The following is a 17,976-nucleotide window of genomic DNA, read 5'->3' as shown; positions in this document are numbered from 1 at the left end:
CTCTCGCCCCAGACAGCACACTCCAGGCTTTCCCCGAACGTTCCCTGAACCTTCCACGGTGCGCTCAGTGCACAAACGCTGGTGAGCGTGGTGACATCCTAACCCGGAAGCAACATTTCTGGCCACACGAGCTGGGTGCTGACATGGTCACAGACCAAAGAGGGGCGGGAAGTCTACCATTTGCTGGGAGACAGCCCCGGCACCTCAACAGACCGGCCCCGGGTCTGCCTCAGCAGACGCCCGTCCCTGGCTCCCGTGACCCGCAAGAACGTGGCGGTCACGTCCCCTTGCTTCGAGATGACGGGACTTGAGATCAGAGCACACAACTCCCTAGACCTTCAGGACACTGAACGTTTTAGCTCCAAGTTGTCCAGGCTTTGAAGGCCCGACTGTTGGAGAGGTTCAGGGAAGGCCTGCTGACCAGAGAGAGGCCTCTCACTGGGTTCTCGAAACTGTCTAGTCAGTCAGGGCACGGCAGCCGGTCCGATGTGGGGGCCTCCTGGAGAAGGCCCACTTGGGGTGCCCTTAACCGGAGCAGGGGGGCGTCTGGCACCTGCAGGCGCCAACCACCCAGCGGGGGAGGGGTGTCACGGACCATGGCTCGGCTGGCTCTCCCTCGGCCCGGCTGCCTCCAGCCCCCTCCCCCACCCCGGCTGGCCCCAACCTCCCCCGCCGCCACCACCGCCACCGGGTCGTCCCCGCCCGCGCTCACCCGCTCCTCCTCCGCGCGGATGTCCGGCATGGTGCTCAGGCACAGGCCGACGGCCATGGCGGCGACGAAGGCGACGGACACGCAGGCGAAGAGCTTGCCGGCCGGCCCCGGGCGCGGGTCGTCCAGCAGGTCCCGAAGGCGGCGGCCCGGGCTCCCCGGCGGCCCCGCGCGCGCCTGGGCCGCCTCCTCCTCGCGGCGGCGCAGGCGGCGCAGGCAGCAGCGCTCCAGGCGCGCCTCGTCGATGCCCCAGTAGGCCAGCTCGTCGCGGAAGGCCAGCGCGCACGGGCCGCGCAGCAGCCGCAGCTTCCCGGCGCGCAGCAGCGCCACGATGGCGCGGAAGGCGCACGGGCTGCGGTCGAAGAAGAACTCGTCGCGGCCCGCGTCGTAGTCGTCGCACACGCGCAGCAGCTCGTCGCGGCCGCGGCAGGCCCGCAGGCGCTCGAGGCGCGCGAGGGGACAGCGCGCCAGCGCCGCCCAGGCCAGGCGCACCCTGCAGCCGCCCACGTTGATGGTGACGACGCGCCGGCCGCCCGCGGGCTCGGGGCGCAGCGCCATGGCCCCGGGAGCCCGGCCGCGCTCACGACGCAGCGCCTGCGAAGGAAAGGAGGCGTCAGGCGGCGCCGGGCGGGGGGGACCCCGCCAGGGAAGGGGCCCCGCTGCCCCCACGTCCGTCCGCGGGGGGTCCCGCGGAGCAGACCCGCTGCGTCTCCTGGTGACCGGCACCAAGGGCGGCCGCCCCGGAGGTGCCCCGCCCCCAGGGGATCCAGGCCGGGGCTCCCCGATCCTCAAACGAGGTCGAGGGAGGAGGACCACCTGTGGAACAAGGCGTAGGTGGACTCTGGAAAGCCAAGCTGGGTGCTGGATGTGACAGAGGGTGACCAGAACTGAATCTTGTGGGTACCCGTGCCTGCATTCCGGAGACCATGAACACCTGGGGGTAGCCTCCCGGCACCAAGGACATGGCTCCTTGGAGTCACAGTTTGGGGTAGGGACAGCCCGGCACCCCCAACTGCAAGGTGAGCTCTGTGTGAGAAACGGTGGGGGGGGGGTGCTCTGGAGGGCACCGGCGAGGTCCGGGGCAGCCAGGAGGGCTTCCCAGAGGCAGCTGACTGGGCAGCAAGTTGGGGGAAATGTGGAAGAAGTTGTGCTGGAAGAGACAGACCCGGGTGACTTAAAATCCAGTGTTTGGGTGGTGGACACTGGGTGCCACGATTTCCCGAGCTGCTTCCTCAAATCGGAGACCCCGAGGGGCGCCAACTCACACCAACTCCAGGGCTCACAGACTGAACTTCTTAATGAGACAACAGGACATCTGAACACACGCACTTGAAACTGCGGGGACTCAGCGGCGGCAGCACTGTGCCCGGGAGGCCTCTTGGGGGTGGCCCGTGGGCCTCCTGGGAGACTCTGTCCAGTCTCTGGAGCCACAGAGGCCGGCTGGTTGCAGTTCCGGGACAGGCTCCGGAGGTGCCGCGCCCTCCTGTGGGCTAAGGCAGAGGTGTGCCTTTGTGTGGATCAAGAGCCCCAGGGGGCGAAGCCCACACGCCCTCTCCTGGGGCTGCTGATGTCGCAGGTGGGACGACAGTTTCTGCCCGGAATACAAGTCCGGCTTCACCACGAGGGCCAGGATAACCCGGCTTCTATAACACGCATGCTGGAAAGCCTGCTTGGGCTGCACGTGGCCTTGATCCCTCCCCCTTTCCAGGCTCCCTGCGGTCAGTCACACGCGAAATTTGTGGAACAGGAGGGAGGATTCCTTTTGTGGCTAAATCAAATGTGTGCTCCGAATTCTCTTAGGCAAATGGATAATCAGTAAGAGGGCTAGAACCTGGAACTCCTGTAAACAGTTTTCTTCCCCCGAATATACACTTAGAAACATAACTACAGGGCTCCTGGGTGGCTCAGTCGGTTAAGTGTCCGGCTCTTGATTTTGGCTCAGCTGATGACCTCACAGTGGAGAGACCTAGCCTCGAGGTGGGTTCCAGCTGGGTGTGGAGCCTCCTTGGGCTTCTCTCTCTCTCCCTCTGCCCCTCCCCCAATTTGTGCACGTGCTCCCTCTCTCTCTCGTCTTCAAAAAAAGAAAAAAAAGCAATACAATCATAAATCATATGTGAGTCCGAAAGTGTTTTAAGTCAACTTCCTGTTGACCTAAGAGGCTGCACAGTCCCTTCCAAGCAGCCTGCACACACACCCTGTTCCCAATGTGCAGCGTGTGATGAGGAGGTCTGAGCACTCTGTTGTCAAGGGTGTGGGCTTGTCAGACACACCCACCTCTGGTAAGTGGGTTCAGCCATTAGGACAGCTGAGGGCGTGAACTAACCGGGCCTCTGTTGGGCTACGTCCTCGGGGAAGAGAAAAACTGGAAAACACGCAGCTGTCAGTAGAGGAAGATCGCGAGAGTTCTCTGCCTGGCTCTAGGTGAAAAACGGCAGCGAGGACCTAAAAGCCCACCTGCCGGGAACGCAAACCGGTGCAGCCGCTCTGGAAAACTGTGTGGAGGGTCCTTAAAAAGTTAAAAATAAAGCTACCCTCTGACCCAGCAATTGCACTACTATTTATCCAAGAGATAAAAAAAGGCTCGGTCGAAGGGGCACACGCAGTGCTATCGGCAGTAGCCGAAGTAGGGAAAGAGCCCAAATGTCCATCGACCGACGAATGGATAAAGGAGGTGTGGTAAATATATATATAATGAAATATCACTCAGAAATCAAAAAGAATGACATCTTGCCATTTGCAACAACGTGGATGGAACTGGAGGGTATTATGCTAAGCAAAATAAGTCAGTCAGAGAAAGACAAATATCATGTGTTTTCACTCATATGTGGAATTTAAGAAATAGAACAGATGAACCTAGGGGAAGGGAAGGAAAATAAGATAAAAACAGAGAGGGAGGCAAACCATAGGAGACTCTTAAATACAGAGAACAGACTGAGGGTTGACGGAGGGAGGTGGCAGGGGGATGGGCTAGATGGGTGACGGGCGTTAAGGAGGGCACGTGTTGGGACGAGCACTGGGTGTTGTATGTGAGTGCTGAATTACTAACTCCTATTCCTGACCCCATTATGTTAACGAACTTGGATGTAAATTAAAAAAAAAAGTCCACCTGCACAATGGTTTTGAGGTTGGAATTTTGGTTTGTGAAACTCAAAGCCAGGAAATGACCCCTCACGGTGGGCAGTCTCAGGAAGTCACCCCCCTGCAGCCTGTGTTAGAGCCACACACTGGTCTAGAGCAGTCGCTCACAGCCTGCCCCAGGGGGCATGTGGCAAGGCCTGAAGACATTTTTCATTGTTGTGACCGAGTGTGACCGACAACGGTAGGCAGGGACCATGGGTGCCGCTAAGCCCTCCAATGCACGGGACACCACCAGAACCAAGAGCCGGAAACCAGCCCCAGTGTCAACAGAGCCACTGGTCTAGAGGGACAAACTCTCACCTTCAGTCTCAGGGATTCCCACAGATGAAGCCCCAGCTAAGATGAATTTACAAAACAAAATTATAAAACACCCAGGGCAATAACCCACATGAGCCACACGAAGAAGAAAATTGGGCTCCTGGGAACTTTAGATAACACAATTTTAAAAGATATATAAAGATGTGAAAGAAGGAATTAAAACACCAGAGAAAAAGGACATCTTCAAAGAGACCAGGAGGACCTGAACAAGAAACCGAGTCTCCCCGGGCCCCACATCCCCTGGCTTCAGGCCCCTTGGCCCCCAAGTCTCCCTGAGCTGCACATTCCCCTGAACCCATGTTCCTCTCCCTCCACAATCTCCCTAGACCCACATCCTCTGGTCCCATGTCCCCTGGCTCCAGTCTCCCTGGGTCCCATGTCTTCCTGGTCAAGTCCCCCTGGGCCCCACGTCCCCCTGGACCCATGTCCTTTGGCCCCCAAATCTCCTTGAGCCACACGTCCCCCTAGCTCCCCGTCCCCCTGGGCCTGTGGGCACACTGGGTGAACCCCCAGCTGCAGCACCCGTGTCTCTTTGCCTGGGCTTCTCTGGCTACCAGGCCTGCCCTGCCTGCCCCGCACAGACCAGGGATACTTGAGACTCAGTGTCCCCAGGGACAACTCTCACCAGGACTGAGAAGCCGGGGTGAGAGACCTCTGGAGCCCTCTGGTCCTGGGAGGGGCCTCTCAGGCTGACCTGCTCTGCATTCCCTTCCTGGTCACTCCTGACTCCCAGACTGATTTCCTGGGGTTGCTTCCCGAGTAAGCTGCCTGCTTCTGCACCCCTGCCCTAGGGTCTGCCCTGGACAAACTGAGCTCAGACATCTGGGAAGTGTGAGGCCAGCTCTGGGTTTGGAGTGCACAGTTGCTGGAACTTTCAAGACACAGGAACATGCAGGGAAAAGGGTCTAAAAGAGAACGTTATCAGTGGTTTCGTTCAAGCATGCATCTGTCCCTCTAACTAATGATTATTCAGAGCCTCCTCTGTGTCACACTCTTTGATTCAAGAATGGAACCTTCTAGACCCAATGCTAATATCATCCTCAATGGGGAAAAACTGAGAGCTTTCCCCCTAAGGTCAGAAACAAGACAGGGATGTCCACTCTCGCCACTGTTATTCAACATAGTATTGGAAATCTTAGCCTCAGCAGTCAGACAACACAAAGAAATAAAAGGCATCCAAATCGGCCAGGAGGAAGTCAAACTTTCACTCTACACAGATGACATGATACTCTATATGGAAAACCCAAAAGATTCCACCAAAAAACTGCTAGAACTGATTCATGAATTCAGCAAAGTTGAAGGATATAAAATCAATGCACAGAAATCGGTTGCATTCCTATACACCAACAATGAAGCAACAGAAAGAGAAATCAAGGAATCGATCCCATTTAAAATTGCATCAAAGACCATAAAATACCTAGGAATAAATCTAACCAAAGAGATGAAAAATCTATACACTGAAAACTATAGAAAGCCTATGAAAGAAATTAAAGAAGACACACAAAAAAAGGAAAAATATTCCATGCTCCTGGAGAGGAAGAACAAATATTGTTAAAATGTCAATTCCACCCAAAGGAATCTATATATTCAATGCAATCCCTATCAAAGTAATACCAGCATGCTTCACAGAGCTAGAACAAATAATCCTAAAATTTGTATGGAACCAGAAAAGACCTCGGATAGCCAAAGCAATCTTGACAAAGAAAACCAAAGAAGGAGGCATCACAATCCTGGACTTCAAGCTGTATTACAAAGCTGTAATCATCAAGACGGTGTGGTACTGGCACAAGAACAGACACTCAGATCAATGGAACAGAATAGAGAACCCAGAAATGGACCCACAAGCATATGGCCAACTAATCTTTGACAAAGCAGGAAAGAATATCCAACGGAATAAAGACAGTCTGTCTCTTCAGCAAGTGGTGCTGGGAAAACTGGGCAGCAACCTGCAGAAAAATGAGCCTGGACCACTTTCTTACACCAAACACAAATATAACCTCAAAATGGATGAAAGACCAAAACCTAAGACAGAAAGCCATCAAAATCCTCGAGGAGAAAGCAGCCAAAAACCTCCTTGATCTTGGCTACAGGCAACTTCTTACTCAACACGTCTCCAGAGGCAAGGGAAACAAAAGCAAAAATGAACTATTGGGACCTCATCAAAATAAAAATCTTCTGCACAGCGAAGGAAACAATCAGCAAAACTAAAAGGCAACTGACAGAATGGGAGAAGATATTTGCAAATGACATATCAGATAAAGGGTTAGTATCCAAAATCTATAAAGAACTTATCAAATTCAACACCCAAAAAACAAATAATCCAGTGAAGAAATGGGCAAAAGACATGAATAGACACTCTCCAAAGAAGACATCCATTTGGCCAACTGACACATGAAAAAATGCTCAACGTCACTCATCATCAGGGAAATACAAGTCAAAACCACAATGAGATACCACCTCACACCTGTCCGAATGGCTAACATTAATAACTCAGGAAACAACAGATGTTGGCAAGGATGCAGAGAAAGGGGAACCCTCTTGCATTGTTGGTGGGAATGCAAACTGGTGCAGCCACTCTGGAGAACAGTATGGAGGTTCCTCAAAAAACTAAAAATAGAACTACCCTACGAGCCAGCAATTGCACTACTAGGCATTTATCCAAGGGATACAAGAGTGCTGTTTCGAAGGGACACATTCACCCCAATGTTTATAGCAGCACTATCGACAATAGCCAAAGTGTGGAAAGAGCCCAAGTAGCCATCGCTGGATGAATGGATAAAGAAGATGCTATACACACACACACATACACACACAATGGAGTATTACCCGACAATCAAAAAGAATGAAATCTTGCCATTTGCAACTATGTGGATGGAACTAGAGGGTATTATGCTAAGCAAAATTAGTCAGAGAAAGACAAATATCATATGACTTCACTCATATGAGAACTTTAAGATATAAAACAGATGAACAGAAGGGAAGGGAAGCAAAAACGATATAAAAACAGGGCGGGGGACAAAACAGAAGAGACTCTTAAATATGGAAAACAAACAGAGGGTTATGGAGGGGTTGTGGGAGGGGGGATGGGCTAAATGGGGGAGGGGCATTAAGGAATCTACTTCTGAAATCATGGTTGCACTCTATGCTAACTAACTTGAATGTAAATTGAAAAAAAAAAAAAGAAGGAACCTTCTGCTTTTTGTAGAAAGAAAGGGGATTTAATGCCATTACCTTGGCTGGTTTACTGGGTCTCTTATAGGAGCTGCTGCTGTTTATGATACTGTTTCTGCGAACCTCGCAGTGCCAACTTCTGCCCATTACCTTCCTCCCCCGTGCCACGTAGCCTATCCTCCAAACTGGGGCACTCTTCAGAAGGCAAGGGTGCTGTTAACAATGACAAGGGACAACAGAGTCAACTGAGAGGGATGTTACCCTGCCCCAGGGGAGCAGAAGGGACCCGGGCAAAGCTCTTGGTGCCCTGCGGAGGGTCCCCTGGGAGAGGCTGGTGCATCAGCTGGAGTTCATGCCCTGGCGGTCTGTTTCCCACCCGATCTCGAGACGGCCGGCTTGGTAGCTTGTGCAGAGGGGACGCAGCCCCTAGAGAATCCTGAGTTCGTTTACTGGCGAAAGGAACAGAACCCAGGCCCAGAGGAGAAGCACGGGGTGGAGGAGGGAGAGGAAGCCCGACCAGGGAGGCACTTCTCACCCTCGGGAGCAGGGCAGACATCAGGAGCTGGGGGGTGGGCACGGTCCAAGGGCAGCGCCAGCTGCTCGGGGGACCATCTAAGGGCTTGTGAGGTGGGAAGACTTCCGTGAATACCGTGTCATTTCTGTGCACCGGGACCCCAAGAGGCAGGTTCTGTCGGCTGCGTCTTGCAGGTTGCAAACCGAGTATCACGGAGGCTGAGTAGTGTCCTCACTGTGGAGTGACAGAGCTGGGGCTCTGGTCCTGGTCTGCACTGGCCGCTGGCCACCCCCACACTCACCTTGCCCTGCTGATTCATCAGTAACGGGTCCTGTTAGCCTGTCTGCCTTCACCTTTCTGCCGGATCAATTAACATGTGGTGGTGTTTGCTTAGCCGCCTGCTCTTTCGGCGGTAAGTGGGGGCCCACAGAGCTGTGGACAAAGGCCACACCGAGCGGGGCCGGGTCTGCAGGCCGAGCTGTGCTGCCTCGTGGCGTCCTCCGGATGGAAGGACGTCCACGTATTTTACCCGTTCTTTGTGACTTGGCATCTCTGTGGCGTTTACTGCTGGCAGCGTCTGGCACGCCGCTGGTGGCTGGGCACCGAGCGCGTCCTGACGGCGGCCCGGACAGCAGTGAAGCCGGGCCGCGTGTGCCGCTCTGCCTCCTCAGGGTGGGACCCTCGGGGTGCGTTGGCTCCTGGACGCCTCCTGGGCCCCTTCTGGTGCCGGAAGGCCTGTTCACCCCCAAGTCTCCCACTGGTATTCTTTGACTCCTCCTCAAAATTTGAGAAGACTATAGTTTTGAGACTCGACAGCATTTTCAGGACGTTTTATGTGTGTTGTGGAACGTGTAAGAAGGCCTTTGCTTCCTCGCTTTAAAATCCAAGCATACTTAGGAAAGCTCACAGAAAACAAACAGGAAAGAGCTCCCAGCCAGCCCGCTGGGGGTCATGGGACGATGGGGGCCGTGCTCCAAGACGATCCCAACAACTCGGGAGCAGGTGTGGACGCTCAGTGGCCGCACTCAGGAGGTGCCTGGCCTGGGGCGCTTCACCACACAGTGCCTGACGCCTGAAGCCGTGTTCTGTGGTGGTGACACGGGGCCCCCAGCCCACGTCTGTAACGCACACACACTCCCAAGGCCGGCTGTAGAAGCGGACGTCGAAGCTGGCCTTGCAGCTCACGCACTCGCGTCCAGCTCAGATTCAGGGGAATGAGGTCTGTGCTCCTGCCTTTACGGCATTTTATAGGCCTAGACCCGCAAGGCCGCGCACTGGATGAAGAGGGCCCAGACCCCCGTGCGCCAGGAGGCTCACGGCGAGGACAGGCCAGCTTCCCCTTGAGTGGCGTCAGCCCGCGGGAAGGAGGCCGCGTCGGCGCCCAGCAGGCAACGCACCCCGACCTCCTTGCCGGCCCGCACAGCGCTGGCGGCAGCCGCCGAGCCGTCCTGTGGTCCCAGCCGCGCCAGCTTCCGCAAGAATCCGTCCAGCCTGGTCACGGCGGCGGGCTGCTGACACCACGGGCCTGACCCCGGGGGGATTTCCTGACTTGTGTGGACGAGCGGCGGAGGCCAGCCACCGCACGGCTCTGAGCCACCACCCCCTCCGGCCAGGACTGCTGGTGGCCGCCCCGACGGGTTTCCTTGCCAGCCCCCCGCCCTTTGCTGCCTGTGCCCAGCACCACAGCCGCGGGGGCTCCCGAAGCCCGCCCGCCCACCATCCCTCCGACCAACCGCCACGCTCCGGGTCTGTTCCCGCGGACAAGGCTGCTCTCCACACGGTGCTGGCGGGGTCGGTGCCATGCCCTCCCCCTCGCCTCCCGGCACGCTCCAGCTAGGGGTCCCTGTGCTGGCTGTCCCCCTGCCCCGAGCACCTGCCCAGAGGCCGCAGCCACAGCCTTCGTTCACACTGTACCTCTTGTTGGGGCCCCCCTCGCTCAGTTTACACCACGTCCTTCCCCAGCCGAGCACTTTCCTGTCTCCATAGCTCTTTTCTCCTCCTGAAGGAGCAGGTAGTTCGTTGTTTCACCAATCGCTTATTTTTTTTTTTTTACTCCTGCGAGAATATGAGCCCCGTGAGGGAATGGCTGTCATTCTTCTGTTTTGCCCAGGGCGTATCACACACCCCAACACCGTCCCTGGAGCATAGCGGGTAGTCAGGAAATATTTGCTGAAGGGACAAGCCAGTGGATGAATGAGCTCAGACTTGCCCCAGATGTCCCTAGCACATACGGCCCCGACACGTCACCTGCCCCTTGAATGGTGGCAAGAGCGGGTGTGAGTGTGGCTGTCCAGTCCACGGCACATAGGAGGCTTCTGTTGAACCGCTTTGAACCGACGCAGGGTTGCCCACGAACGGAGCCCACGTAATTTCCCTGGAAGAGGCCACAAAGGTTGTACTAGGGCGGGAGCCGGGGTCCTCACCTGTGGCACAGAAAGAACACCGAGCGGGGTCAGGGGCCCGGGGTTGACCTGTGGCTCTGCTGCGAGCGGCTGGGGTCCCACCGAGGAGCTCTGGTCTCCTCACCAGTGGGACGAACACCCGGCTCTGACAGGCCACGGCCCACCCTGGCTGGGGGAGCCCTGAGGGGCGTGAAGGGTGTGACCGTCACCGGTGTGGGGAGACCCAAGGTGGCCAGGGCACAGGCAGGGACGCCAGCAGCCTGCAAACAGGGCTCCACATTCTCCTCCCGTGACGCTGCTGGGTAGTGCCACATTATCCGGGAACACGTCCTCTCCATTAACTAACGTCTGAACCTCTTGGGTGATTCAACACGTCCTGACAGTACGCGGGCTCCCGGACATGATTTAATATTGCAGACATAGAGCGAGGATTAAGTTAATACGAGATGTTCCTCAGGGAATGAAGAGTTCAGACCAGCGTCTCTCTGAGGGGTAGGAGATTCGTGGCGCCTTACTGGAAGTACCAATCGTGGCCTCATCCCCGTGAGAAGGGAGAAAGCTTACTCCTTACGTAATGTCACCGAGGGAGTGGACAGTCGATTTGGTGGCTACCACGGCAACTTGTAATGCCCTCCGTTCCAGCCACCACGGGACAGGTGGAGCCCACGCTCAGGCCATGACGGTGGCCAGGCGGCTGGGCCGACACCAAGCTCCTGTCCTCAAGAGCCGTGCAGTCTCAGGAAGTCACTCGGTTCTGCTAGAGCCACAGATCCCACACGAATAAGCCGGAATAAATAATTGTACGACAGCACCTGCCTTGTGAGGAAGGCAAAGGCCACGTGAGCGTTTAGGACAGTCTTGGCACGGGAGTCCTCCGCACATGTTAACGCGTACGTGTGCCTATGCGTTGTTGAAAGGGCCTCTTGGCCAAGAGCAGCGTGGTGTCTGTCCTTATCAGCTTCGTGCCGTAGCTGTCCTCTCTGGGGACGGCACCTCAGATCGGCTTTTGAGGAGGACACAGAGCAGGAGCCCACTCCATCCAGTGATGCTCCTTCCGTGGTGGATGCCGAGCTCTGGGGTCTCTCGGGACAGGCTCCCACTCTCCCGGGAACCTCGCCGTGGGGCCCAGGTGCCACATGTGAGGAAGCCTGGGTGACACAGGGAGGCCACACGCAGGCTTTCCAGTCGCCCGCTGAGGCCCCGGGCGTCGCGGATGCCGTGCCGCAGAGACGTGAGCGTGTGCTGGCATCATCTGTTCCACAGAATGGGTGACCACACGCTGGCGAGGGAGGGCTTGGGGCGCCCCGGGCTTGTCGCTGCCCCTGGGCCTCCACACCTGCACGTGCGGCCCCTGTCCCTGACCGAGCCCGGGCTCAGGCGGTGGGCGGCCGGGGAGGGACACGTACCTCAGAGCCAAGAGGGGGCTCCTGTCCACTCACAGGTCGGCCCTAGGCGGGCACGCTTGTGTCCGTGTTGCTGCTGTGTCTCGAATGCCCAGAACACCACCTGCACTTAGTAGGTGCTTGGAAAAAAAGTCTGAATTTGAATCAAGGCTAAGGGTGGACCAGAGCCGAGTGAGTACTTCCCAGGGCGTCCCTGGCGTTTCCCACACGCGTACGTGTGTGAACAGAAGGGTGTGGTCACCCCAGTGTCACCGAGGCTTTTTGGGAGATGTAACAAATAAACAGCAGGTGCCGGGACAGCATGACATGTGCAGTTGTGAACCGGATGGCTCAGCCCCGTAAGAGCTCCTGTGGGGGCCTCGCGGTCACGAGGGATGCCTTCCCCCAGGGGGCGCCTGGCAGGCGTGCCTGTCCTACGGGTTAACATGCTTCAGAGGGCGGCCCCGGGGAAACAAGGTCATCGGTCCTGCAGCAAAGCCAGACCACGGGGCCCCCTGCGTGGTCCCAGGGCCACGGGGTGCCATCTGCTCACATTGCGGGTCATCACCACCGGCCCCAGAGGTGGAGGTCAGGGCTCCACGGGGCACGGGACGTCCACGGCGAAGAGCTATTCACCCAAATGTCAGCGGTGCCCAGGGGGGACCCCGTTCAAACTAGCCCGTCTGACTCACGGAAGCAGCCGTGCAAGGAGAGGTGGTACCGCCCGGCTGAGGCTGGGGGCGTCCCGACGGGGGCGTCCCCGCGAGGAGGAAGCTCAGAGTGCTTTGGCCTCAGTTTACAAGCCATCACTCTAGGATCTAACAATGTTCTCACACTACAGATGTTGCAAGATAATTAACGCAGCAATTAAAGCCTTTGGTTGTTGCTCCTGCCTCAATTTTGGTTCCGGCGTCTTCACGGAGCCGACTCCCTCTCTGCTCCTCACCGGCCACCGCGGCCTGCGCTGTCCGTCCATCGTGAGACCGTGACCTGAGCCACCAGCCGAGCCACCCAGGCACCCCTGATATGGGGGAGTTGTAAGTCACTATTTCTGCAGGAACTTTCAGCCCCACCACTCTTCTCCCCTTCCGGGACTCCGACAGCACGAGTGTCGGATCTGGTTATGGTGCCGCAGTCTCCGAGCCTCCGTCCATTTTATTTTCGGTCCGTGTCTTCGCTGCTTTTCAGGTTGGGCAAATGCGGTTGTTCTGCTCTGCGTCCACGACTCCTCTGTCCTTCCTGTTGGAGGCCGAATCCACCCACCGAGCTTCTCATATCACGTATCGTGTTTTTCTGTTCTAGAGTTTCCATTGCCTTCTTCTTTATGTCTTCTCTTCCTTCACTGAGACTTTCCATGTCTTTGCTGAGACTCTCTTTCCGGGTCTGCTTCAAGCGTGTTTGTAACCACTTGTTGAAGCGTTTTTACAGCAGCTGCTCAAATAATTCTGTCATCTTGATGGTGGTGTCTGCTGATTGTCCCTCATTTGGTTTGCAATCTTCCCGGTTCTTGGTGTGATGACTGATTTTCCAGTGAAACCTGGAAACGTTGGGTTTTATGTTACAGGCTCTGGGTCTTATTATAACCTCCTGCCGTAGCCGTTCGGGAGAGTAGAGCGAACACTCCCCACGTAGCTCATAAGATCGCACAGATAAATGCTAACAACGCACTTAGCCATCAGGGACCGGTCCTTCCCACCTGAGCCGTGTTGGCCAGAAGCGCCGATTCCCGAGGGGAGGCAGGCAGAGTCCGGGGTGGGATCTCGTGCTTTGTGTCCAGAAGCAGAGAGGCACTCCGGTGTGAACAGGCACACGGAAGGGACCTACCGCAGGTGCCAAGAGTCTAGACATGGAACGACTCAGCTTCTTGTAAAACATTAGCAAATAGAGGCCGCGAGTCTGTAGTGACGCAGGAATAAAAGAGAAATAGAGAGGAGGGAAAAAACCCTCGCCGCCACCGGAGGATGGGCGTCTGCTCTGCGCTGGCTACCCAGCCTCCGAGAGGGGGACGTGGCTTTACCGTGAGTACGTTTGGGCTCACCCCTTAATCCAGTAGCACAACTCAGCACGGCCATCCTGACACTATGTGCCTCGAACGTGACGCAATGTGCAGAGTGACTGGCACCACGGGCAGCCGTCTGGCTCTGCCCTGAGTACACACTCCGATCAGACACGTAGACCCACATCCCAGGGTCCAGAGAATACGGGCGAGAGAGAAACACCACACAGAGACGAGAGCAAAGGCCTTCCTGCAGAATGACTCCCGCATTCTTCACAGAGCCAGTGATGTGGGGGATCAGCCGGTGGGAGGAATGTTCTAGAATCAGGATGGCCTGATTCTCTTTGATGGAGTCAAAGTGATTGAGACATACCAAGCGATGAAGTTTATAAACCAGATGAATTTCATCCAAAAAATCTATAAAAGACAGTGTTCGGACAATTGGGGAAATCTTCAGTGTTATGTGGTATTGTGGTTATGGAAAAGAGTGACCTTATTTTTTAGGAGATTCATACTTAATTATTCAGGGATAAATGTCTCGATTTCTGTAAGCTAGTTCCAGAATGGTTCATTATTTCATTTTATATGAACGCACACACGTTTCGTGTATGTACACACACATGCGTAGGTTTCCATCACACTACTCTTTCTACTTTGTGTGTTTCAATCTCGGTTAAAAAAAACCTGGGGAGCAACAGCCAAAAGCAAAACAAAACAAAACACAAACTCCAAACCGACCAAACGTGATTCTCGTGATGTTACTTTCTGGGTTGGGCGTTCATACCCTTGACCGTCTGCTGTGGGTCACGCGGGTTTTCCTTTCTCTCCCGATCCCGCTCGGTCTGATGGATCCAGCCGCCACCTGCAGCCTTTGGATGGAGCCTGGATCCCGGACACAGTGTGGCCCTAGGCCAAGGACCCAGCTGGGGTGTGCGCTCGTCTGCTGCGTCGATGTCCGCTCCCGGGAACCCGTCAACGCACAACACTGGTCTTTGACCAGACAGGACAGGTTGATCTCGTGAAAAGACATTCACACTGATCTGTCCCTCTCATTCGTGCAGCACACGTTGACCTGCGCAGCCTCTGTCCACCCGTGGGTCTCGGTGAAAGTGCACTTCTGAAACTGTTGTAGCCAGATTTGGGTTTCGTTCTCTCAGGTCCTGCTTTCTCACTCCCCAAACGCCACGCGGATGCGGGCGTTAAATTAGAATCACACGTGACACTGTCCGCCACAGGACCGGTCACATCAAGGTGCAGCAAGAGACTCAGATGAGACGTCAAGAGACCTGAGCTAGGCCCTGACCTAGGCCCGGAGCCTGAGGCCCGCAGAGACGCCACGGCAAAGGAAAGTCACGGTATCCTTCTCTGCCAAATTCTAAGGGCCACGAAGCTTCTATCTTCCCTGAGGAGGGGGAGTCCGGGCTCGCAGCAAGGGGGGGGCCCAAGTCTATATTCCGGCTCATGACGACCTGCCTTCCACGGGGCCGTGGGGAAGGGATGTCCCCTTGAGACCACGCTGAAACGACACGTCCAAATGCTGGAGGTTCCCTGCCAGCCGGGCGCTGTGCCCAGCAGGACTCTTGCCGCCCAGGCGGGGAAGCCGAGGGATGAGTCAGAGGACAGGGCTGGGAGACGCATCCTGGCTGCGACGGCTGTGTATCTGGGGCCCGTCACCCGGATCCCTCAGGGTCTCAGAGTCCAGGTGGTAAACCCAGGGTCGAATGAAACTCTCTACCTCTCCTCCAGATTTAAGGTCTGTCAACTCCAGGTAAGAGTGGACGGCAAGGGAGCCGTGGTGTTTTGGAAAATAGCAGACTGGGGAGGAGGAAAGTAGCAGCAAAGACTGAAGAGGGGAGGGGCTCAAGCCCGTGAGGAGAGCCTGGGGGGCAGGCAGTGCAGGTGAGGGGGGGGTGTGTAGGTGAGGGACCCCCGGGGGGGGGGGCAGGTGCGGGACCCTGGGGGGGGCAGGTGAGGGAGGGGGTGTAGGTGAGGGACCCCCTGGGGGGTAGGTGAGGGACCCTGGGGGGGGCAGGTGAGAGAGGGGGTGTAGGTGAGGGACCCCTTGGGGGGCAGGTGAGGGACCCTAGGGGCACAGGTGAGGGAGGGGGTGTAGGTGAGGGAGGGGGTGTAGGTGAGGGAGGGGGTGTAGGTGAGGGAGGGGGTGTAGGTGAGGGACCCCGAGGGACAGGTGAGGGACCCTGGGGCTGTAGGTGAGGGACCCTGGGGGTGCAGGTGAGGGAGGGGGTGTAGGTGAGAGACCCCCTGGGGGGTAGGTGAGGGACCCTGGGGGGGGCAGGTGAGAGAGGGGGTGTAGGTGAGGGACCCCTTGGGGGGCAGGTGAGGGACCCTGGGGGCACAGGTGAGGGAGGGGGTGTAGGTGAGGGAGGGGGTGTAGGTGAGGGACCCCGAGGGACAGGTGAGGGACCCTGGGGCTGTAGGTGAGGGACCCTGGGGGTGCAGGTGAGGGAGGGGGTGTAGGTGAGGGACCCCGGGGGACAGGTGAGGGACCCTGGGGGTGTAGGTGAGGGACCCCAGGGGGCAGGTGAGGGAGGGGGTGTAGGTGAGGGACCCCCTGGGGGGCAGGTGAGGGACCCTGGGGGGGCAGGTGAGGGAGGGGGTGTAGGTGAGAGAGGGGGTGTAGGTGAGGGACCCCCTGGGGGGCAGGTGAGGGCGAGGGTGTAGGTGAGGGACCCTGGGGGGCAGGTGAGGGAAGGGTGTAGGTGAGAGAGGGGGTGTAGGTGAGGGACCCCCTGGGGGGCAGGTGAGGGAGAGGGTGTAGGTGAGGGACCCTGGGGGGCAGGTGAGGGAAGGGTGTAGGTGAGAGAGGGGGTGTAGGTGAGGGACCCCCTGGAGGGTAAGTGAGGGACCCTGGGGGGGCAGGTGAGGGAGGGGGTGTAGGTGAGGGACCCCCGGGGGGCAGGTGAGGCAGGTTGGCACGGAGCTGGTTGTGAGCTATGACATCATCCCCCCTCCGGGTGGTGAGCACCCCAAATCCCCTTCAAGCCTTCAGTCTGGGATCTTGGGAGGGGCTGGAAGAATAAACAGTCCTGTGGGGGATGGGGGAGGCTGGAGCCTTGGGGACTCACAGGACAAAGGACGGGACTGGGGGACAGCGGACACAGGCTCTCTGGGGGACCCCAGTCCATCCCGCTCTGCAGTTAAAACTCAAGCTGGCACCTTTGACCGCCTCCTGCCGGCCTTCCCGAGTAGCCCTGGGCTCCGGGGAGCCATCCTGAGGGGACAGGTGTGCAAAGTGGCCTAGCTCAGGACACAGGTCATGGGCTGGCTCCTCCCTATCCCTCACCTAACCTCTGAGGAAATCAGTGCGTTTGTGGCATCGTATGGTAAGGTTCTTTAAATGAGATGGTTTCACCGAAAAGATCAGCCTCCCAGTTTTCTCGGGAGTGGGACGCTGGGGACAGGCACGCTTCTTACCTCCTGTCGGCTTCCCCGTGCGGGGGCTCATCCCAGGCGGCCCTTTGCAAATGCTGCCATGTCATCAGACCCCTGCCAGTGCTTCTCAGGTCCCTGAAACGACACGTCAAACCCCCCTTTAGGGCACGGCTTCTTGACCGTGGTTGGGTCATGAACTTGTCAGAGAATGTGATGACCACAACCCATCTCCTCGGATATAATCTACATCAGCACACACATAATCGTGGCTCGGCCTGGGCCCCCCCCCCCGCCCCCGGCCCTGTGCGTTCCACCCAAGGTCATATGGACCGGCGTGCGGTTGGGACAGAGAGGCCGGGTCCTGGCTCCTCACCTCTCTGTCTGCACCTGGTGGCTTCTGACCTCCTCCCGGACGTCTGGGCAACGCCAGTGCTCGCCACATCCTACGTGCCCAGAGCGTCTCCTTCCCTCCCCCCGAGAACCAGCCGCCCCTGCACCGATGAAGCTTCTGGAACACAAGTCGCTGTAACCGGGGCTCCTGCTCCCCCTGCCTCGGTGTCCCCGGTCCAGCCGACCCCAGGTGTGCACCACGTCCCCTCCGGGTCAGCCATACCGCGGGGCCCCACGAGACCCGTGAGGGGCAGCCTGGGCCCCCCACCCGCGGTCCCATTAGTCTGCAAAGATAGACACACACGCCCTCGTATGTGCCTAACACGCCCCTCTCTGCCCGGGGCCTATTTTTGAGAAGACGAGCTGCTCCAGTCCAATTGTAACTGCTAAATCTGTTTCAGTGTATAGGTAAGAGGATTATAATTAGCACACTTGTATGCAAACGTACCGTCAACTTCATTTTTCCTCTGAAGCAGCTATTTATGGAAGTATTTTTGCTTGTGGAGTCCAGAGAAGAGAGACTTCCCTCCGCCCACCACACTCCAAGCGAGCGCTGTGAGCAG

At 57.3% G+C, this 17,976-nt stretch overlaps 1 protein-coding gene across 1 annotated transcript in view; it reads right to left on the bottom strand.

Moving 5' to 3' along the window:
• Positions 1-17,088, bottom strand: part of KCNG2 (potassium voltage-gated channel modifier subfamily G member 2) — a 43,326-nt gene extending 26,238 nt beyond the window's left edge. Inside the window, exons 1-2 of the mRNA XM_042962738.1 lie at positions 17,066-17,088; positions 713-1,303 (exon numbers count right to left, since the gene is read on the bottom strand). Of these exons, the coding sequence (XP_042818672.1) occupies positions 713-1,267 (555 nt within the window). The 5' untranslated portion in view covers positions 1,268-1,303; positions 17,066-17,088. The remainder of the gene's footprint in view (positions 1-712; positions 1,304-17,065) is intronic.
• Positions 17,089-17,976: the final 888 nt, after the last annotated feature.

This window comes from Panthera tigris, chromosome D3 (assembly GCF_018350195.1).
Source record: "Panthera tigris isolate Pti1 chromosome D3, P.tigris_Pti1_mat1.1, whole genome shotgun sequence".
NCBI classification, from domain to species: Eukaryota; Metazoa; Chordata; class Mammalia; order Carnivora; family Felidae; genus Panthera; species Panthera tigris.
This window is presented reverse-complemented; position numbering and strand designations above follow the sequence as displayed.